At 48.8% G+C, this 23,294-nt stretch overlaps 1 protein-coding gene across 1 annotated transcript in view; it reads left to right on the top strand.

Moving 5' to 3' along the window:
• The window catches only part of EDAR (ectodysplasin A receptor), a gene marked incomplete at both ends in the record, with an annotated part of 28,429 nt that extends 5,524 nt beyond the window's left edge, over positions 1-22,905 (top strand). Inside the window, 8 exons of the mRNA XM_081265316.1 lie at positions 3,633-3,718; positions 12,721-12,807; positions 14,325-14,450; positions 14,551-14,625; positions 14,866-14,938; positions 16,347-16,506; positions 17,865-17,925; positions 22,583-22,905. Coding sequence (XP_081121442.1) covers positions 3,633-3,718; positions 12,721-12,807; positions 14,325-14,450; positions 14,551-14,625; positions 14,866-14,938; positions 16,347-16,506; positions 17,865-17,925; positions 22,583-22,905 — 991 coding nt within the window. The remainder of the gene's footprint in view (positions 1-3,632; positions 3,719-12,720; positions 12,808-14,324; positions 14,451-14,550; positions 14,626-14,865; positions 14,939-16,346; positions 16,507-17,864; positions 17,926-22,582) is intronic.
• Positions 22,906-23,294: the final 389 nt, after the last annotated feature.

Here is a 23,294-nt window from a genome sequence, read left to right as displayed (position 1 = left end):
TTTGCAGTCTCCTCTTTGTATCTGAATGTGGCCGAGACACTCACTGAACAATGAGCAGCACATGGGGCTTTCCTGTTGGGAAAGGTTGTGTGTGGGAGGACCAGGAACCAAAACAGGAGGCAAGGAAGAGGTTAGCTTTCACAACCTCCCCAGCATCTCTGTCTCCCCCCCCACCCCCGCGCGCCCAGGAACTCCTGAGGCTCCACCCCATGCCACACCATTCCCTTCCAATAGGACAGAGTTGAGACTGGCCCTACCTGCCAACATGTTGGAGGGAATTGAACATCTCAAGGCTCATCCATTGCAAGCTTAAGGGTCCTGAGAAAGGAGACTCTTCAGGGGAAATCTGTATTTGTTGACCTGGAGGAAGTCACTCTCTGGATAGAAGATTCTAGAGGCCCCATTAAAACTGAATCTTGGCCTGAGCTATACAACTTAATGGATCCAGAAAGAACAGGGGAGTAAAGGAAAAAAAGAACTACAGGTCACCCCAACTTATAAAGGTTTGATTTTTTTAACTTTCCAATGGTGCAAAGGCAATATGCATTCAGTAGGAACCATATTTAACGTGCATGAACCTTAAGTTAAGGGTGAGTACTCCTGTTCTGTGTTTCATTCTCAGTATAGCACTCAGTACATCACATGGATAGTCAACGCCTCGTTATAAAATAGGCTTTGTGTGAGATGATCTTGCCCAACCGTAAGCTGATGTAAGTGCTCCCACATGGTCTAGGCTAGGGTGTACATAATAAGTTAGTTATATAAATGTATTTTCAAATTAACAATGTTTTTAACTTAGGATGGACTCAGCAGGATATCAGCCCATTGTAAGCCCAGTAGATACAGGGGAAAATCAAAAAATGGGTCAAAGAGTAGGAAACTGGCCTCTCCCTAAGGAAGAACTTGACACCCTGGTGGGTCACAGGTCCCAAGGGAACACTCAACTTCAAATTGATGAAATTCTATCAGATGGCTGTTTCCATTCCTATCTAGCCTGAGTGCGAGATAGAGGTCACACTACACCATGAGGAGTTCAGGTTTGTCCTAAGAGAAAAACCTAACATTTAGAAGTATTCTCTACAGGAAGCAATATGCGCTTGCTGATAAAAGTGGCTTCTCTTTATTGCAAGATATGTGTGTGTGTGTGTGTGTGTGTGTGTGTGTGTGTGTACCAAGTATTGAACTCAGGGGCACTCGACCACTGAGCCTCATCCCCAGCCCTATTTTGTATTTTATTTAGAGACAGGGTCTCACTGAGTTGCTTAGCACCTCACCAATGCTGAGGCTGGCTTTGAACTTGCCATCCTCCTGTCTTGGCCTCCCCAGCCACTCAGATAAGAGGCGTGTGCCACTGTGCCTGGCCACAAGGTACTTAACTCTTATGTCAGGTAAAGCAGTGGAGCTTTCTGACAGTTTCCTGGAGCCAACCTATGTTTCAAAATATCACAGGCTTTCAAGATGGCTCCTTCACTAAATTACTTACAGCATCCCACAGATGGGTCCAAATGCACGTTCAGGGTCAGTGCAGGAGCATAGAGCCATTCAGAGCCCCTGAGGGAATTAGAAAGGAACCCCAACCCCAACACATACCCTGAAAAAGGCCACAGCAGATGCAGCCCCTCCCTAGATGCTCAAAATGCCCCAGTGCATGCCCCACCTCCCTTTGTGATTTTGGAGCTTTATCTAAGACTGAGCCCTGAACAGCATGTAACAGGATGGGCAAGGCTGTGGTTCTCCTGCTCAGAAAGGGGGGAGAGCTCAGGAACATTCTTGGGGGCTTCTGTTTAACTCAGCACTTGGAACTTCTACGGAGAAGAACTGGGTGTCTTGATTAACTTGTCCTTCCGATATTTATCGAGAGCTCTCCAACCTGAGTACCTAGCACAAGTGCCAGAAATGCAAATGTGAACAAGGCTTGCCTCCTGCCCCCAATCCTGATAGGGAGGAAGAGGCAGAGGAGGAAGTCCTAACAGATGTTTCCCAGAAGTGGTACGCTGGACCTGGTATTGGAAAGCTGCAGGTGGGGCTGCCTGGCCAACCTGGCACCTGTCACCTTCGTGAGGCCACATGGCAGATAGGAACCCCTGGGCAGATGCAGTGTTGGTCCCCACAGCGCCCTGCTTCACAAAGATGGCCTCCAGAGAGGGCACAGGATGTGTTGCGAAGAAGCTTCTTCCACAAGGCTTAACTGTAAGGCTGGCCACTGTGGCTTCTCAGAGGAGTGTTTGGAGATCAGTTAATTAATGTTTACAAGACACTCAGGGATCTGAGGATAAAAGGCGTTGAGGAAGGCAGGCAATTAGGCCCATGATGTTTCTGGTGATGGTCCAAGCTCATGAAGGCCAGAGCCCAGACTCCCCCGCCCCTGGCCCTCCTGTACTCTGTGTCACTAACCACAGCCATCCGTGGGGGCCCTCATGGTGCAAAGCTAATAAAAAAGAGATTAGGAGACAACCATTGAAAAATCTAGTAGCAGAGAGGGATTTTTCATCTCTCGAATTGTAATAAGGGAAAGTGTTGGCAACAGCTCACTTTATTTAATCAACTTCTCACAATGTGATAAATGGCTCCGTGATCACCCCTGAGTGTTTATGGAACACAGGCGCAGGCCACGGCGAGAGCCAGGGCTGCAGAGGAAAGAAGCCGGGGTGCCTGGGAGGAGACGGCAGTGTCAGCTTGTCCGGGTGTTAGCAGGAGGCGGGGAGGCAGAAGGGTGGAGTCCTGCTCGGCACACAGGCCACAGTGGCAGGAGGACCTATGCCAGTCAGTGTGGTCACGGGGCTGGTGTAGTGACCAGAGCATCATTTGAGGATGAAGGATTTTAAGCAGTGTTACTGTGAATAACTTGTCCTTGTCTAGGAGTCTGTGCGACCCCAGTATGAACACTTGCAGCTGTCTAGGTGTTTTGGGTCAAGCACGGTTGGTTGTATTGTGTCCTGGTTGCATTTCAAGGTATCTTTAAAGCCATCTGCATTGATCTGTCTGGACAACGCAGCTGACCTTCTGTCTCCAACAGCCATCCTCTGCTGGCCATCTCCATTCAGTGGCATTCAGCAGTGACTTGGGTACTCTGGGACTTCCAGGGGTTCCAGGGACTCAGAGACACTTTTGTTAACAATCCCACCAGGCCACAGGCTCGGAGAAGGGAACCCGCTGAGGGGTGTCCCTCCTCCATGGACATCTAACCCGAGGTGAAACACCCAGGGCCTACCATGGGGGACACGTGGATATTTCTGGTGGATGATGTTGATTGAAAATGGTGATCTCTCTCACACACACACACACACACACACACACACACACACACAACAAATCCCTCAGAAAAGGAACTAAAAGGAGGCAGAGATTAGAAGAAAGGCCCATACTGGCCCAATATCAGAAAAAGAATGTACCATTTCAAGACATGCTACAAACCCCCAAGGAAACTCAGTAGGCAAAAAGGGCTCCTAACACCTAAATAAATATGTATTTTTAAAGGGCTGCTGGTGCAGCAGGGCTCCCGATTCCCACTGTGCTGTCTCATATCCGGCTTTGATCACAGGCCTGCCAAGAGGCCCCGGTCTGTTGTGGTCAGTGCCTGCTCTGTGAGCCCACCTCACCTGGCTGGCTTTGTCTTGTCTTGCCTCCTGCAGCTACTACATGTTGGAAAACAGACCCAGGAACATCTACGGCATGGTCTGCTACTCCTGCCTGCTGGCTCCCCCCAACACCAAGGAATGTGAGTGTCCTGCCCTTCCGTCAGAACCCTATTTGTTCAGCATGCACGTCTTTGACTTTGACTCCCGGGGCTGGTAGAAAGAAGCCAATCCCAGCACCAGATAAGATTAACTAGAGAAAAAAACAAGATCAAAGGCAGGGAGTTTGCTATGGAGGACAGAGTTTGAAGCAGAAGCCCAGGTGGTAGTACCAGGCACCTCACCTCTGTGAGCCCTGACTTTCTCATCTGTAATATGGTGAGTACTGAATGCTGACCCCTCCATCTATGTGATTATCGGAAAAACCAGTGAGATCACAAATGCAAGGATATTTTGAAACATACTGCAAGGTGCTAGGCAATTTTAAGTTCTCATAAGTGTGTGTGCATGTACATAAAGACATACAAACACACATACACGCACACACACACGCACACATATAAACACATGAGGCCTTAAATCTATAGAAATGACCACAATTAATAAAAAAATATGACAGAAAGCTCATATAAACCATCAGCTCGTGGGTTTAAACACCTTTCCGGCCTCGTTCTTTCCTGATCTCCTTTTGGTCTTTCACTTCTGAGAAAGGGCCAGGGCCCTCTGTTCAGAGGGTATATTATGGGTCCTTGGATTTGTGGTCTGGGGGCACTGAGGAAGAGAGAGCGTAGGACAGCTGGGAGGGAACGGGGTACATGGGTGACCCTCCAAGTCCATGCTGTTCTGGAGGGAAAAGGAGGCCACCCTGGAACCCTACCGCTCCTTGCTGAAGCCCGCCCACTCCCATTTCCTCATGATCTTTCTCGTAGTCTAACAGAATCAGGGCTGCACCTTTAAAAGGCTATGAGGAGGGAGGGCGGGAGTGCAGAACAGGGACGCTCCGTGCCCTCCCCACCTGCTGGCCAAAGCCAGAGCACTGGGCACCCTGCCGGCACAGACATTCCTCCCTTCCAAGTTTCTTAAGTAAATGAGCCTGGCATTAATAGAAGTGCATCTCTTTAAAGCTGATCTTCCTTCCCCGACATATGTCAATGAATTCACAAACAAAAGGCCCAGGGGCCCTAAGCTGTGGGCTTGGCCCGGGGCCACTCAGCTGCCAAGGCTAATTAATGCGACTTCTTTAGAAGAATGGAAACTGATTCAATACCAGAAGGTTCTAGGATGAAGTCTGCATGCGGGAATTGGCCAGGCGCACAACTTACTAGAATAGGCTCTTTGCCTGTGTGACCCAGGAAAAGCCTTCCATGGGCACAGAGCCTTCCCTAAATGCCAGCCTGAAAAGCCAACAGAGTCTGGGCCGGAGCAGCTCTCTCCGTCCAACAGTGAGGACTGTCACAAGGAGAAAGCCATCAGAGTCCCCTGAGTCCTGGAGATCTTGAAAAGGAGTGCATAACCCTCCCTGCTCCCAGCCCTTAATTGTTTAACAACCAGTTTCCAGGGCACCAAAGGCCTGGACCCTGGCTAGGCAGGTACTCTACCACTGCGCTGCACCCCAGCCTCCCGAGGTGGGTTCTTAGAATCCATCACTGAAGAAAGCCAACATAGAAACCTCTAGTCTGTGGCCGGGGGGAGTGGTGCACGCCTGTGATCCCAGCGGCTCAGGAGGCTGAGGCAGGAGGATGGCAAGTTCAAAGTCAGCCTCAGCAACAGCGAGGTGCTAAGCAACTCAGTGAGACCCTGTCTCTAAATAAAATATGAACTAGGACTGGGGATGTGGCTCAGTGGTTGAGTGCCCCTGAGTTCAATCCCTGGTACCCCCTCCCCCCCCAATAAAAAGAACACCTCCAGTCCAGGCTGTGCTGCCTATGAGCTCTCCCTAGAGTTGACCTTGGACAAGTCATCAGGCCTCTGCCTGCCCATCTGGTAAACGGGAAGATGCAGCCAGCTAGATGTCAGGCATGACAGACATGGTGGACTGAGCCCTGCCTGGATCAGGGGCCTGGAGTGGAGTTGAAGTGGCGATTTTATATCTCCAGGTCTAAACCTCCTCTGCACTGGGTTCAATATGAAGACCAGGGCCCCTGCTCAGAGCTCAGAGACCACAGTGCTGTAGAGACTGGTTACGACCATGGCCCCGGGAAATCACAAGACTGCCACTCACAGGACTGCCACCCACAGTCCCACCCCAGGAAAGCCAGGAATTTGACAAAACCTCACGTGTCAGGACCACACAGTCGGCCCCTGGTTGTCGATCAGAAGGCCTTTTTCTGAGACCTGTCTTGGTCTGATCTACCTGAACCTTGCTGAGGAAAGAGAGCATCCTCGGCACTCGAAATCAATGAAGGAGCTACTGCTGGAGCCGGTGGGTAGTGGCCTACTGCAGGGGAGATGCTGCCCAGGACTGAGCCTGAGTCAGGGCGGGGCCTGCTCAGCACAGGACCCAGGGCCAGGGTGCCGCAGCACTCCTCACTTCGTGGCTCGAGTCCCATGTGCACCTTCTTACTGTGCAGCCCGACTGCTTTTCCATTCTTAATGAGATGACGTCTTCTCTGAGTGACTGCCAGGCAGACGAGTCAGGGCATGACTCTCTTCAGAGTCCCCTGCAGCACTTGTGACACCGCATGCTCCTGGGTCCACCTCTGATTCAGAAGGTCTGGGTCGACCGAAAACACGTTTGTTTTTTTTTAAGAATTTTTTTTTAATATTTATTTTTCAGTTTTCGACGGACACAACATCTTCTTTGTTTGTATGTGGTGCTGAGGATTGAACCCGGGCGTATGCATGCCAGGCGAGCGCTACCGCTTGAGCCACATCCCCAGCCCCGAAAACACGTTTTTAATCAATTGGAGAAGCAGGGACTTCACTGCCTGAGTTAAACTGGCATTTAACCTCCCTGCGCCTCGGTTTCCTTACTTGTCAAACAGGGTGCTCAGGTGCCTGTCGCACAGGATGTCGCCCAGATGCAGTGAGTTAACTCCCACCAGCACTTAGGTCGCAGGTGCACTGTGGTGTCCACTCAGTGACCACCCTCAGAGAAATGAAAGAGGGACACGTATTTACTTATAAAAGAAGATAAAACCATTCCAGTTTCTGGGATTGCCAAGTAGTGACAGGATAACCAAAGGGGAACAATTGGGATCTGGATCAGTCCTGCTTCTGTGCTGCTTTCCATCTTGACTAAAATATATGTACCCCGAGCCCAACTCTGAGCCTGGTGCTCAGTGACTGCAATACTGTGGGTGCCTGGTGGCCACTTCTGTTTCTATTTTCTCCACCAAATAATTGAGAAAACAATATTGGCTCAGTGTACCAACAGGGCTGACACGTACGTTGACACATACATTCACTGCTGTGACCAAAACACCCGACAAGAACACTTTTAGAGGAGGAAAAGTTTTATTTGGAGGCTCACGGCTTCAGAGGTCTCAGTTCACAGAAGGCTGACTCCATTCCTTAGGGATCGAGGTGAGGCAGAACATCATGGAGGAAGTGTGTGGTGGAAGAAAACAGCCAAGGACATGATCAGAAATAGAGAGACTCCACTGGCCAGACACAAAATAGATACCCCAAAGGCACGCCTCCAGTGACCCATCTCTTCCAGCCACACCCTACCTGCCACTCAGTGGTAACTCAGTTACCACTCAGTTAATCCCCACCAGAGCATTAATTCACTGATTGGGTCAAAGTTCTCATAACCCATTTCTCCTCTTGTATTGTCTTCTTGTATTGTCTCACCCATATCCAAACCATAACAAATATATACAAAATCCTTTGAAAACTAGAAGCACAAAGCAGACATAAATGATGTCTCTCCCTAAACCAGGTCTGCTACTTTGAATGGCAGGGCAAGTCCCATGTGGGACAGCTTCCAGGGACAGCCTTGAGCCAGACAGTGGTCATGGCCAAAATACTCAGGACACCCCCAGAATACTCCCGAACTTTGGAACAAAGCCCTCCTCCTCCTGCTCTTGATGGGGCTGTAGGGGAAGCCTCAGGCCTCGCCCAGACCCAGTCATTGTCTGTGCCCTGGTAAATCCATGTGAGATTGAACAGAGATGCAAGGCCCTTTGGTAAGCAAGATGCACCTGGAGAAACCAAGCGTTCTCTCTGTACCCGCTACCCCGCACCATCCTGAGAACTCAGGCCTGTGGTTGACCATCATGTCAAGGGACCTGTGTTGTGATGACAGCAGAAGAGGGCTCTATGTGGAGGCAGGGTGTAATAGGTGGGAAAGATGCAGCATTGGGACTGGCTTTCCACTCCCGGGAAAGTTGCTTGATTTCTCTGTACCTTCCTCATCTGTAAATGGGCAGCACTTGTGACACCACATGTTCCTGGGTCCACCTCTGATTCAGAAGGTCTGGGTCGACTGAAAACACGTTTTTAATAAGCTGGAGAAGCAGGGTGCAGGTTAAGGGCCCCAGGTCCTTTATGTGAGCTGTAGAACTCAGCAGGGAAGCCCCGTCCTCCGAGAACACACGTCCAGCCATTTCTACAAAGCACTTCTCAAACGTCAGCAGGCCACACATTGCCAGGCACCTCTTCAGAGATGGATTCTGATGCAGCAGGTCAGGGGTGGGCCTGCAACTGCGTTCCTAGTAACCCCACTTTGTGCCGCTAGGGAGGTCTGAGGATTCTGCCCATTGTTCCAGGATCCGCCGCCAGAGGGTGCTCCGCCCATGCCTCAGCTGTGGGGCACCTTCCTGACAGCTCCAATAAACAAACCTTTCTTTAAACTGTTTACCCTCTGTAGAGAATCCCAGCCAGTCTCTCATACACACTGGCACCTTTATAAATCATGTGGATTAACAGCCCTCAAAAGCCCCATTATATCCTATCATCACTTGAGTGGAGGCATAACTCCATTAAGCCTCATGCTTCTGACTCCTTAAGTCCCCCTGAGGAAGGTGAGGCTGTGCACCTGCAGCCTACCCCGTGTCTGCTTCCCAAATTGGTCCTGCCTAGAACTCAGGTGAGCTAAACAGATCCATCTCCACTCTCTTGCATCCTAGTACAGACCTGCAGTGGAAATCTACCGATTTTCTGAGACTGCAGTTTTCACTGACGATTATCCAACACCTTGTCATGTTCAAAGCCGGGGTCCTCGTGGAAGGGAACATGGGTCCACAGTTGACCACCCAACAGACACCCACATGAAGCCAGGCTCAGTGGCACCCACTTGCAATCTCAGTCATTCAGGAGCTGAAGCAAGAGGATCGCAAGTTCAAAGCCAGCCTGGGCAACTTAGTGAGACCCTCAGCCCCAGGCAAAAACCTGTCTCAAAATAAAAAATAAAAAGGACTGGATGCTAAAAGCACTCTGGGTTCAATACACCGTTCCAAAAAAAAATGAAGGAAGGAAGCCAGCCAGCCACATAGAGAAATATTTCCATTTAATGATCCTTGCCAAGGAGGTCAAGTGACCTGGAAATGCATGCCTCACTTTGGAATGGAGTGAAACCTCCCAGATGCCAAATACTTTGAATTTGCTGAGTTAATCATCATTAGAGCAGAGTAGAAGCTGGCACAGGAGAACTCGTAGGCAGGAGTATGGTGGCTCCCACAGGCTGCCCCAGAGAACCTGCATATAGCGTGCCCTCTCCAGCCAGGCAGTGGGGACGACACCCACCCAGCACCACCAACCAGTTTGTCTGTTGACCCACGGCTGGTGACAGGTGGTGATAGGAACAAGAATAATCCAGGCCTCTCTGACTCCAATGTCCATTCTCTGTTTTAAGGTGCTGGGTGTATTCCAGACCTCTTCTATACATTACATTTACTCCACATTGTATGGATATGTTTTTAAAAACTTAACATGCAGATGTTTCTGATTCTAGGATGTATTTCAAGGGTTCAGGGGTAATGGAGAGCAGGTATTAGTTTCCTCTGGGGATTTTTTCTAACCACCCTAAAAAGCTACAGAAACATCCAGGGGTGATTACCAGGGACCTGACTTAGTCCTCCCAGGCCCTGCAGATGCCCTCCCTCAAACCACACCCAGTGCTGCCCCAACCCACTCTGCTCTGTCCGTGCTTTCGGGCCAGATCTTACTAGCTGTTGTCCTTGGTAATGGGCTTCTTCTATGCACCAGGCCCTGCAAGGGACCAAAGTCACTGAGAAGGGGCCTCTTGTCACGGAGTGGTTTGCTGCTCTTCTGCTGTCCCTGCCTAGTGACCTGTGTGTCCTGCTGCTTCTGCACACAGCACAGGACTCAGAATCTGCTGCTGCATCCTCAGGGGAAGAGTCCCCTCCAGGCAACTCCCCAGAGGCCCTGAGGCCACCAACACGGGAAGGCTGGGGTGAGGACCAGAGCCACAGGAAGGGCACTTGTGGGGTTGGGCTGAGGGCATGTAACTCTGAATAAGGGGCAGATGTAGGCGTTCAGCTCCAGACCTGACAGCAAGAGACTGAGCTCTCGAGAAAAAGGGGGCAGTCTGTCTTCCTGCCGCGACTGGTGCTCAAATGTCCTGAGTGCAGAGCTTCTCCAGGGAGCACCCAGCCTGTCCCCACAGCAACATGGTCTGGGGCTACTCACTTGATAGCAGCTAGAGTTCAGTTTGGGGGAAAGGTCCAGTCCATCATGGTGAGGCACAACTGGCGGGGGGGGGGGGGGTGGGTGCTGGTCGCCAGGAAGACATCTTGACAAGCAGCAGCCTGCACTCGTTGTTCTGCACTGTCCTTGTAGCCATCCCTACCAGGGTGCGGAAGCATTTCGTAAGTCTGTCTTCCTTGGCTGCTTCTGTTGTCCCTCTCTAGATTACAGGCCTGAGCATATTTGTGTCCCCATTCCCAACCCTGTCACCGCCTCAAACCTGCAAGCCCCAGCAAGAAGGGACAAGAAGAGACAAAGATGACTAACATCCAGAGATATAGCCCAGGGATGTTTTTTTTTTCTCTTAAGCTCCCTTGAGCCCCTTACCAAATTGACAGATCAGCTTCTTTTCAACGTCCTGTTTGTTTTCCTCATCCACCCGATGACATCTGATAGGCCCCTGAATGCACTGCAGACATTCAAAGGGAGCTCACTGAGGTGTGTGAGAGGAGGGGGCACAGCCCGCATTTCTCTTATTTGACAGGTGCATGTGGCTGTTTGGACAGGCACCTCTCAGTCAGGAACACCCCTTTCCACCAGCTTCTCCCTAATAGGACTGTTGGTTGTGAGGCCAGTCCTGGAGGCTAAATTTCAAAAGCACAGCTTATTATAAGTCGGGGGCCCAGGAGACAGAAGAAAAGCTTCCAGTTATCCTCCAGAAAGGGAAGGAAACATCTTGCCCAAAGTGGGCAGGTGACATTTCTTAGAGCCCAGCCAACAGTTCAGTTTCTACCCAGCCTTAAGCGACAGGCTCAGACTCTGGGCACCCTGCATCTTACAGACGCACACAATTGCATCTTGAACTGCCTTTCAGTCTACGGACCAGGCTTGAACCCAGGAGTGCTTACCTACTGAGCCACATCCCCAGCTCTTTATTCTTTTCTTTTGAAACAGGGTCTTACTAAGTTGCTGAGGCTGATCTTGAACTTGCAATCCTCCTGCCTCTGCCTCCCAAGATGCTAGTATTACTGGCGTGCACCACCATGCACAGCTCTACCCTGTTTTATTTGCTGAATTTCCTCTTTGTCCTACATGGAATAAGGACTGAGAAATGTGTGGACCCCCTCTCCTGTGCCACTGAGATAACCCGGCAGTGCTGCCCCCAAGCCAGGTGGCAGGCCAAGAAACACCACCGACGGAGCAGCCTTGCTTCTTCCAGAACTTTCTCTCTTAAAGAAAGCAGCCCTGCTGGAGAAGCTTGTTTCTCACCAAAGACGTGAAGTGGTGCGAGCTGACCTGTGTAGAGCATTCAGGCAGCCCCTCTCAACGGGGCTGGGCTGGGGAGGACTGAGTGAATCGGTTTCAGGGAGATCAGTGGTCTCTGGACTCAGGAGCTGCTTTTCAGGATGCAAATCCTCTTCATGAATATCTCCAGAACTAGTGGAGACAGAAGAGGAAAAAAGGAGACTCATTGTGAAGCATGATCAAAACATGATATTTTTTTCCCAGTGCTGGGGATTACCCAGGGCCTCATGCTGTGCGCCCCAGTCCTCAACATTATCTATTCATTGTAAGACTCAAGTCTGACCCTAAAAGAAGATTTCTCATCAGGACATCGCCTTTCTGTGGCCAAATGTTTCTGTTTGGGCTAAACACTTGTCCCTTTGTGATCTGTCTGATAGTAAAAGCACCTTCCATCCTAATCCACTTAGTGACACTTTTTCCAGAGAGGGGTTTTCGGGAATCATCGGTTAGAGGGAGAAGGCAAAGACCCTCCCTGAAGAATGTTTCAGCTTTTGAAGGCTTTAGTCAGAACTATGTTAAAATTCTGTCCCTGGAAAAATTCTAAAGGGAAATACGCCAAAGTCTACATTAGACAGTGAAGCCACGGGTGGTTCTTTTACTTCTTTCTCATGGTCTTATTTTTTCCAGATTTTTAATCATGAGTGCACATTACTTTAGTGACTAGAAAAGGTATTAAGAACACATTCCTGCTCTTTGTAATTGAAAAAATTAATCAGGTCATGTTTCACCCTAATAATGCTTTAATACACATGCTTCCTCCTGCTGATGGTCTGCACCACGCACGGTCTCAGCTCACAGGAAAACTGAGTCGGTGAAGCTGCACAACCTCCCAACACCTGCCCACTGTTTAGTTTTATCAGAGTTGCGTAGGGACTGAACCCACGGGCCACATTCCCAGTCCTTTTTTTATTTTGAGACAGGGTTTCACTAGTTTGCTTACAGCCTCATTAAATTGCAATCCTCCTGCCTCAGCCTCCTGAGCCGCTGGGATTACGGGAGTGCACCATCACACCCTGCTACATGTGTCTTTTTATTTAAAGAACAAAAATCCTGAGAGGTCCCAATACTCTTTAAGGATCATTAAACACACTAAGAAATTAAAATTTTGCCTCCCCTGCCCCCCGCTCCTGAAGCCCATTCATGGTGTAGAGTTCCAGATCCATTCACTTTATTGCCAGGTGTGTTCTTTTTCAACCTTTGAAGGTGGTGCTTTACCAGACCACCTGAGGTGACTGTGTTCTCCTTGCAGGTGTGGGAGCCACTTTGGGGGTTTCTGCCAACTCCCCCAGTACCTCTGGCGGCAGCACCCTGTCCCCCTTCCAACATGCCCACAAAGGTAAGGAGCGCCCAGGCGTGATCTTCTGGAATTAAGGGGACTCAACTAAAGTTAAGAGGAAGAGAAGAAATTGTGTAGTAATGATAATGGTGGCTTCCACACCTGAAGTCACTTCCCTAATGTGACTGAATCACACTGGGAGCCCTCAGTTGCTGGAAGTTAGTAATTATCTCTGCAAGGAGTCACATTGATTGCTCCACGGGTATCCTGAACCTTTAGAAAGTGCTGGCAGTAAAGGCAGCTGGGCAGGGCAGCAGGTGAGGGGCTCAGACAGCCCCGAGCAGGAGCAATGATTGGCCGGAAATTGACAGCGACTCTCCTGCTAGGTTTTATATAAGCCAGACAACCTTCACATCTTTTTTTAATGATTTTTACTTGTAGATAGACACAATGCCTTTATCTTATTTATTTATTTTTATGTGGTGCTGAGGACCAAACCCAGGGCCTCACACGCGCTAGGCCAGCAGCTCTGCCACTGAGCCACAGCCCCAGCAACCTTCACATCTTAATACTAATTTTCAACAAGTAGATGTTATTCTCCCTAACCCCTGCACCCAGCCAAGTCTAATATTTCTCCCAGAGCAAGCCCTCAAGCTGGCTCAGACTTTCTGTCTCCTGGGTTTTAATGCTGTTCATCATTTGCGCATATTGACAGATGGTCTCTGTGAGGCTTGGGCCCCTTCAAGAGCCCACAGAGCATCATGGTGCAGCAGCCTACATACCAATCAGAGCGTGAGGCGGGGAAACTCCACTAGGACTTAGCATCTCGCTACCACCAGGACTCAAGGGGAAGTTCATAGCTGGCCCCCAGGGATGTTGCAGGTGCACCCAGGATGACACCAGAGGCTCAGAGCCCACACAGTGCTCTCCGCTTTGGTGACTCTCTTGTCCCCTGCCTATTTGGGTGGTGGATCACCTGGGTCCTGCTTCACCAGCGGGGTCCTGTTTGGTTATTTTAGAGAATTAGAAAGATCATTCCACAGGTCCAAGACGACATTAATCAAGGGAAATAAGCAACCCCGCCCCCCATCAGTAAGAGACTGTGGGTCAGCCCAGCCCCCTCCTTTACTCTGGGACTCTTATTTACACCAAGGTTGAAATTGTGTGAGGCCAAACCAGAATCCAACCTCTAGCCCGAGGCGTGGACTCTTGAATCCTCATTTTTGCTTGGAAATACCCAAACATGGATTTTGCCATCATTGAGACACTCTTGTTGGTGGGCTTCTCCTCTTCCCCACCTTCCCCTCAGGTTCCCAACATAGTAGAACCAAGAGCAAGCACCCCAGGAATAACAAGGCAAACCTGCACCCTGCCCCACCCAGTCTGGATCATCCTCTTTGAGAGCAGCAAGGGGAACAGCTGGGCAGTCCTAACCTGGTGGCCAAGGCGCACTTGGAGGGCTGAGCTCTCTGACTCTGTCCTGGAAGCATCCCAGTGGTAGAGTCGTTCTGACAGGGCTGTGGGCCTGGAGTAGAGCCTGCAGGGACATTCATGTTGCTCTCTCCTGATGCCAGCAGAGCTTTCGGGCCAAGGACACCTGGCCACCGCCCTGATCATTGCCATGTCCACCATCTTCATCATGGCCGTCGCCATCGTCCTCATTATCATGTTCTACATCATGAAGACGAAGCCTTCAGCCCCAGGTGACCGCCCCGCGTCCCGCCCCCTCCCTCTGGAATACTCTGTCACCTTGCCGGTGGGGAACCTGGCTGCTCACCCCCTCCCTCCTGTCTCTCCAACCAGCCTGCTGCGCCAGCCCCCCAGGGAAGAGCGTGGAAGTCCCAGTGAGCAAGGACGAGGAGAAGAAGGAGGCCCCAGGTCTGTGCACACAGTTGGCACGCCAGCGCACGCATGGTGTCCAACACTACAGTGGACAGCGTCCACCCTCCCCCCAGCTTCCCAGCTGGCTGCCCCTGCTCTCATGCCTCTTCAGACAGGAGGTGCGCCCACACTGTCTCACCCTGGCAGCATCATGGTCACGAGGCAGTTCGGCAAAGAGGAGGAGCAGGGGGAGCCATTTGCTAATGCCCCCTCCCCTCAACTCCTCTTTCCCTGCAGACAACGTGGTGATTTTCTCTGAGAAGGATGAATTTGAGAAGCTGACAGCGACTCCGGCAAAGACCACCAAGAGGTATGTGGAGCTGGGGCAGGCTCTGGCCACCTGGTGGCACAGCCCCAGGCCCAGCCCCTCCACACTGGGTCCCGAGTGGAACCACTTCTCTCGCCTCCATCAGCGTTGTCCTGTTTTGTCTCAGCTCTCCCCTTGGGTTCTTCCAAGATTTCTTGTTCCCAAAAGTAGAAAAAAAAAGAAGTAGTCAAAAAGACAGAGACAAGTCCTGTGATTTGAGTTTCACCCAAATATGGGGGAAATTGGAGGACCCTACTTGGAAAAAAATACACACTGTCTCATATATAAATATTAGATAAAAATCAAAACTGAAAACTATAAAATAGACAACAAGGCCCTGAGCTTTTGTCCCTGCCCACCACTCCTGGGGCTCGGTGACTAGACCTCCTGGGAGTCGAGGGGGGAAGTGGCCTCTCCCTCTGGCTTGGTCCCAGGTGGAGACAGGAATGAGCCAGCCAATGCCAGCAAGGCCCTGAAGTCTAATGGGGAAGCAGGCCTGCGGGGCCTTCATCATTGTTTTTATTTTATTTGTATTACCCTGGCTCTGAGGTTGTGTTTGCTTATGGGCTTCATTGCTATAACCCAGTTACTGGCAAATACAATCCTTTTTAAAGGAAAAAAAAAAAAGGTTTCGGCCAAACCACAGGAAGTAAAAAGGAAGCCTACAATAAAAGAATATTGTTTTTCATATATTTGGATTGCCAGGGCCAGCACTGGGTCCTGTGTGGCCTGGGCAAAGAACAGTAAAGTGGCATGAGCCCAGGCCTGTCTCATCTGACCACCCAACCTGCCCACCCTCCAGGGCTTGCTGTGAACCCCACAATGCACACAGCCAGCCAGGCCGCCTCACTAGCCAAGAGGGGCCTTCCCAGGCACGGGCCCCACTCACTTTGTTTTCAGTTATTCTTGAAAACCTGCACGGATTCAGTGCCAGCCACATAATCTTGTCTGCTTAACATGAAGACGCAAGGTTGAGCTCGGTGCTTATTGAGATTAAATACAGGAATCTAGAACAAATTCAGTGAAAACTTTATGGGCATCCACTGTGTGTCAGAGGGCCTGAAGACCAATTTTTTTTATTACTATTTCATACTGTGGTTGACCCTCGATGGCAGCCCATGGCCCCTTAGAGCTCCCGCTGCACCTTCATGAACTCCCTGCCGCCCCCCCCCCCCAGACACCTGCAGGTCTCTCCACGTGGGAGTTACTCCTCTGGAAAAGATCAGGGAGCCCAGGTGTGAGTTTCTCATCTCGGGTCTCCTCACCTGGAGCCCACAGATGCGTCATAAATGCATGAGGAGCAGTTCCCTGCACCCGACTGTCCACACCTGGGCCACCAGGCACGGCCAGGAGACTGCCAGGGCTGTGGCTCCCCCAACACTATTAACAAGCACCCCTCTCGTTTCCCCAGTGAGAACGACGCTTCCTCTGAGAACGAGCAGCTGCTGAGCCGGAGCGTGGACAGTGATGAGGAGCCGGCCCCTGACAAGCAGGGCTCCCCGGAGCTGTGCCTGCTGTCGCTGGTGCACCTGGCCAGGGAGAAGTCTGTCACCCACAACAAGTCAGCCGGGGTGAGGCTCTGACCTACGTGGCACTCTGCCCACACCCACCATGAACCTGTGCAGTGACCTCTCACCACCAGCCAAGACTTTCCTACTGCATAAGTTCCTGTGAGACCGTGTCCAAGCTAGGACACTGGACAGAGTGACAGGTTGACAAGACAGTCATAAATAGAAAAGTTTTTTCTTTTATTATATTGTTTTATAGATGAAAATGGAAATAAGCCCTAGAAAATATGTAAGATCACTTAGCCAGAGTACAGAGAAAAAAACCTTTGTAAACATACAGGTATGTATCCTCCAGATAATTTTCTACATACACATATATAAAATGTGCATGTCACAGTCAGTCCTTTATCTGCAGATTCTGTATTCACAGAGTCAACCAACCACATTATGAAATAGTAAAACAAACAAAAAAAAAACCTGGGTCTGTACTAAACATGTACAGATGGTTTTCCACATCAGGGTCCCCAAAACAATATAGAATAACAACTACTGACACAGCATTTACCTCGTATTAGTTATTATGTTATCGAAAAGTGATACAGTAGGTAGCAGGGTGTGCATAGGCTCTATGCAAATACTACACCATTTTATATAGGAGACCTGAGCATCCGAAGATTTCAGTATCCAGGAATTAAGGAATGATTTATTAGATGATGATGATGATGATGATGATAGATCATAGATAAAAAAAGATATTTCTTGTATCTTTCATATATAAGTAGTACAAATTGTCCACTGGGCTTTACCACCTAAAGCCAGCCACCCTGAAGTGATGTTTGGGGCACACACTATATCTAGTCGATGCTTCCAGGCAACTCTGTTGCCTGGCAACATCCCTGTTGGTGAAATGTCCTACTGGGATCCAGGTCTGGCCTGGTTCTGCTGGGACACCATGTTCTGGGCTGCCCTGTGTTCAGCGACCTTTTTTAAAGGACCACCACTTGCAGGGACCTAGAGGCCTATAGGGTTGCTACAGGAGTTGAATGGCTATGGCCACAGGACTTTTCAGCCAGGGCCTCTCAGCACCTGTCCTTGCAAAGAGCTATCTGCTCCAGGAATCGGAGTCCCCCGTAGCTCTGCTGGCTGCTGAGTGCAGGCCAACCGGAGATCCCCACCACCATGCTTTCAAACACACCGATGGCAGGTGTTTAGTTAACCTAAGAAGCGCCCCTGGTGTGCACCAAAGGTGTTTCTGTGGAAAACCTAAGGAAATCCTTCTTCCTGCTGTTTGGACTGGTTTTTGCCTGCAGGCAAAGCCCCTACTGCCAGTACTAAGATAGGAGACTTGGTTCTTTGCTACTATTGTGTCCCTTTCTGCATAATCACATTATCTCAACTTTCTTTCTTTTTTTTTTTTTTAGATCCAAAGCAGAAGGAAAAAAATATTGGATGTGTATGCCAATGTGTGCGGTGTCGTCGAAGGTAAGTGTGAGAAAGTTGCCCAGAGGACACTTGCCTGAAGTGATCCCCACTGACCTGCCCTGACATCAATTATGGGAAGGGGTACTAAGGAAAGTCGCCTACCTGGCTTGTCACTCTCCACCCAGAATAGCCACCTGAACTGACTTCGGGGGTAGAGGGTAAAGGAATTTGGCTTCAGCTAGTCTGAGGCATCTCCCTGGCATTTCCCGTGGCCTTTCCCGTCACAAGAGAGGAGACAGCCCCAGGTGTGTGCTCAGGGCAGTGACAAGTGGGGTGAGGAACATGTAGCTACCATGCCAAGTCCATGAGCATCATCAGCTGGGAAATATCACCATCAGTTATTTATCCAGTGCAGTCAGTGGTGACTAACAGTGGGACACACTCTGAGAAATGCACAGACGATTTTGTTCTTGCATGAACACCGGTGGGTGTCGACACCAACAAGATGCCTACAGTATCACTATAATGTCATACGATCTTATGGGACCACCATGGTATTTGCAGTCTGTCCTTGATGGAAACATCATCATGCAGCACAGGGCTGTACCTAGCAGTCCTTTCCCTTCCCTCCTGAGGCTCACAAAGTACAGTGGCCTTCGGGGGCCTCCCACCTCTGTTCTCAAGCTGCCTCCTAAGGAGCAAATTCAGACTGCTTTGTGGTAACCCGAGACAGACCTGGTGTGGGCAGGTAAGAAGCAACGAAAACACTGCAGTCTGAAATTCTAATCCACAGTTCCCAATGGCTGCAAAATCCAGTCCCTTTGTTACCTTCTGTTCACCCCAAAGTTAAACCCCTCACAACTGAGGGCAGGGGTTTTCCCTGCTTCCTCGCTGGCACCCCCCACACACACCACCCTCACACACCTCAGTCCAGCAGAACGAGCAAAGCCAGGTGCAGGGTTGAGGGCTCCTGGCGACCTGGGCTGGGTACAGCCCACTGAGCCTGGGCAGGCTGGTTAGGTGCTCCCTTGGCCAGAAATAGCTGCGGAGCGTGAGTTCCAGGGCCAAGAATTCTTCTTGGCTGCCTTCCAAAATGTGGTGTCTCTCCATAAAGACATGCCCAGCGAGCCTGCCCGATCAAGCCTGGTGTGGCCAGGGGCTGCCGGCTGCCCACGAGAAGATGCTCTGGGTCTTGTGTTCCAGCGCCCTGAAAGCTCTTCTCTAGTCCAAAGAGTATCTTGGCTTTAAGAGTCCCTACCCCTGGGACACTGGTTTTCAAGTTAATTTTAGAAAACTTGAACGTAAGTGGAGCCCTGGCAGGGTGAAAGCTTGAAGCCCTGTGCCCTTGGCCACCCAGCCGGTAGCTCAGGCACAAGTGCCTCATAATCCCACAGAGATGCTGACCCACAGCCAAGGCCGAGGCCCTCAGAGCAGCAGGGAATGCTGGATCACCTGAATCTCTGAACACCATCTCTGCCTGCCCAGCCCATCCCCTGCCCCAGGAGCTTGATGTAACTAATCTGGGGAGAGACCTGGGCATCATGGTTTTTGGGGTTCTCTGTTTTTCAATTAATTTTATTGTGAGATAACTCCTACCATGCAGTGGTAAGGGACAGTGAGTCCTGTGTCCTCTTTACACAGGTTCTCCTAAGGTTGACATCTTATAAAATTCCACATAAACGTCACAACCAGGATATGGAGAATGATAGCAGCGAAGATACGAGAGAGACCCTTTCAATCACTACAGGGACCCCTTCTGTTCCATTTCCCACTCACCCCGTCTCTGCCTGAGCCCCTGGCAACCACTCACCTGTTTCCCGTTGCTAGAGTTTCGTCATTTCAAGAATGTTATTAAAATGGAACCATGGGATTGGCTGCTCTTGTGTATCACAACTTGATGGAGATTCATTCAGGTTGTTGAATGTGTCAGCAGTTCCTTTCTATGGCTGAGTAGTGTTCCATGATACAGATAGACCACGGTTGGTTTAACCCTTTGCTTGTTAAAAGACACCTGGGTTGATTCCAGGTAGGGGCTGTTATGAATAAAGGTGCTAAGACATTGGAGCACAGGCTTTGCAAGAACACAAGGCATCATCATTTCTCTGGGATAAATGCGCAGGAGTGCAACTGTTAGGTCATTTGCTAGTTGCATGTTTAGTGCTTTTAAAAACTGCCAAACTTGGGGCTGGGGATATGGCTCAAGCGGTAGTGCGCTCGCCTGGCATGCGTGCAGCCGGGGTTCGATCCTCAGCACCACATACAAACTAAGATGTTGTGTCCGCCGAGAACTAAAAAATAAATATTAAAAATTCTCTCTCTCTCTCTCTCTCTCTCTCTCTCTCTCTCTCTCTCTCTCTCTCTCTCTCTCTCTCTTCTAAAAAAAAAACTGCCAAACTCTTTCCCAAAGTGGCTGAATGGTTTCCCATTCTCACTAGCAGTTTCTCCATGTCCTCAAGAGTTTATTTTAATCATTCTGATAGTATGTTGTGGTATGGCCTTGGGTTTCGTTTCCCTGATGTTTGAACATCTCTTCCTATGCTTATTTACCATCCGTATGTCCTTTTAGTAGGAAGTTTCTTCATGACTTTGCCCAATTGGGTGATTATTTCTGCTGTTGAGTTTTGAGGGTTCTTTATATATTGGGGATACCAGACTTCTGTTGTCTGTGAATATTTTCTCCTTTTGTAGCTACTTTAGCTTGTCTTTTCACTTTCTTAACAGGGTTCCTCAGGGGGCAAGTTTTAAATTTCTAGGAGTCAAATTTGTCAAATTCATTATCAGGTTTTCCTTTTATGGATTGGACTTGTGTTGTCAAGGTGAAGATCTTCTTGCCTGGCTCTAGATTCCCAAGATCTTCCCCTGTATATTTACTTTAAAAGCATTATAGTTTTTATGTTGTGCCTTTAAGTTCATGGTCAGTTGATCAGTTTAATTTTAATAAGATGTGGAACTTGGGTGGACTTGTTTGTTTGGGTTTGTTTTGTTTTTTAGTTGGTTGATCTGCCTATAGATGCCAATTGCTCCAGGACCATTTGCTATAAGGCTATCTTTCCTGTATTGAATTGCTTTTGTACCTTTGTCAAAAATCAGTTTAGCATATTTGTGTAGGTCAGTTTTCTAGATTCTCTTGTTGCATTGTTCTGTGAATCCGCCCTGCTGACAATATGACACAGCCTTGATCCCTGTATAGGTTTCAGAAAAACATGTGTCTTGAAATCAGATTGTTCCCATTGTATTCTTTTGTTTTCCTCAAAATTCCTCTATTAATTCTAGTTCCTTATTCTTTTCACATAAGTTTTAGGATCATCTTCCCTCTCCATACAAAACATCTAGCTTGGGAGGCTGCAGTTGTGGCTCAGTGGTAGAGCATTCACCTAGCACGTGTAAGGCACTGGGTTCAATCCTCAGCATCCCATAAAAATAAATAAATAAATAAATAAATAAATAAATAAATAAATAAATATATTGTGTCCATCTACAACTAAAAATATATTTTTTAAAAAATGTCTACCTTGGGGGCTGTGGTTGTAGCTCAGTGGTAGAGCACTTGCCTTGCATGTGTGAGGCCCTGGGTTCGATCCTCACCACAACATAAAAATAAATAAATAAAAATAAAGGTATTGTGTCCATTTACAACTTTCAAAAAAAAAACTTTTTAAAAATTTCTAGTTTGGATTTTTGCTTGTTTGTTTGTGACTGGGGATTGAATGCAGGGGTGCTTAACCATTGAGCTACATCTCCAGCACCCACCTTCCCCTCACCCGTCCACCCACTTTTTCTTTTTTTGAGACAGCTGAGGCTGGCTTTGAACTTGCAATCTTCCTACATCAGCCTCCCAGGTTGCTGGGATTACTGGCTGGACTTTTGATAGCAATTGAATCAAGCCCGTACATATTTCAAACCTGCTGGGAAGATTCAACATTTTATTTTGTTGTCTTTTAACCCATAAAAAATTTATTAAATATATTTCATTCATTTAGATCATCTTTGATTTCTTTCATCAGCATTGCAAGGTTTTCAGAACATTCCTAACATATTTTGTTAGATTTATATTTCATACATTTTTGTATACATTGCTAGTATACAGAAATAAAGTGGATTTTTATATATTTCTCTTATATCCTGTGACATTGCTGAATTCACTTATAAGATATGGAATTTTTCTTTTGGATTTCTTGGGATTTCTTTTAGATTCCTTTGCTTTCCTTTTCTTGCCTTATTGCTCTGGCTGTAATTTCCAGTACCATGTCAAATAAGAGTGGTGAGAGCAGAAATCTTGCCTTGATCCTGATCTCAAAGGAAAAGCACACTATTTTTCAAACATTAAGTATAATGTAGCTCTAGACTTTTTCTAAATGGTTTACATTAATTTTGTGACTGGATTATACTATTTTTTAAATATTAAACCGGCCTTGTATCCCTAGAATCAATGCGACTTTTCATGGCATATAATTCACTGTTGCATTGTTGAATTCTATTTGATAATATTTTGTTAAGAATTTTGTATTTTTATTCATGCAATTCATTGCACTGTCTTGGTCTAGTTTAGATATCAAGTTGGGAAATATTTCTTTTCTGTTTTGGGGAAGAGATTGTGCAGAATTGGTGTTAATTCTTACTTAAGCATTTGGTAGATTTTTTTTAAGTAATTTTGAGTGGTGTTGAGCCTCTGTTAGCTGTGCGTTGTGAAGTCTGACTGTAGCTCTTGCTCTCCTAGGTCTCAGCCCCACAGAGCTGCCGTTTGATTGCCTCGAGAAGACAAGCCGAATGCTCAGCTCCACATACAACTCTGAGAAGGCTGTTGTGAAAACCTGGCGCCACCTTGCTGAAAGCTTTGGACTGAAGAGGGACGAGATTGGGGGCATGACAGATGGCATGCAGCTCTTCGACCGCATCAGCACGGCGGGCTACAGCATCCCAGAGCTGCTCACAAAACTGGTGCAGATTGAGCGGCTGGATGCTGTGGAGTCCTTGTGTGCAGACATACTGGAGTGGGCCGGGGTGGTGCCACCCACCTCCCCACCCCCCACTGCGTCCTGAGGAGCATGCTTCGGGCTGTCCTCCCTGGGATGAGCTAGGCAACCAACAAGGCCTCTGCAGCTGTGAGTGGTGCCATCAGCCTGCCACAATCCGGGCTCTTCCTGATGTGTCACTGTATGCCTTCAGCTGCTCCGAGGAGCGAGGGGAAATGAGGCCTGTCTTCCAATCCAACAAAAGAGAAAGGATTAAAGCTGGGAGGCTCCCAGCTCCCCACTTGACCTCACCAGACAGAATGAATATTTATTGATCGATTGGGCCAGCCAGCCAGACTACCATAAATTCACTCAACAGACACTGTTGGGTACTCAAACCACATGGGGACAACAGAAGTGAAGAATCTGACCCTGCTTTAAGGAGCTTACACTCAGTGGGAGACGGAAGACACGTCT

The sequence above is a fragment of the Spermophilus citellus genome (genome assembly GCF_964194105.1).
Source record: "Spermophilus citellus genome assembly, chromosome: 13".
Classification (NCBI taxonomy): domain Eukaryota; kingdom Metazoa; phylum Chordata; class Mammalia; order Rodentia; family Sciuridae; genus Spermophilus; species Spermophilus citellus.
This window is presented reverse-complemented; position numbering and strand designations above follow the sequence as displayed.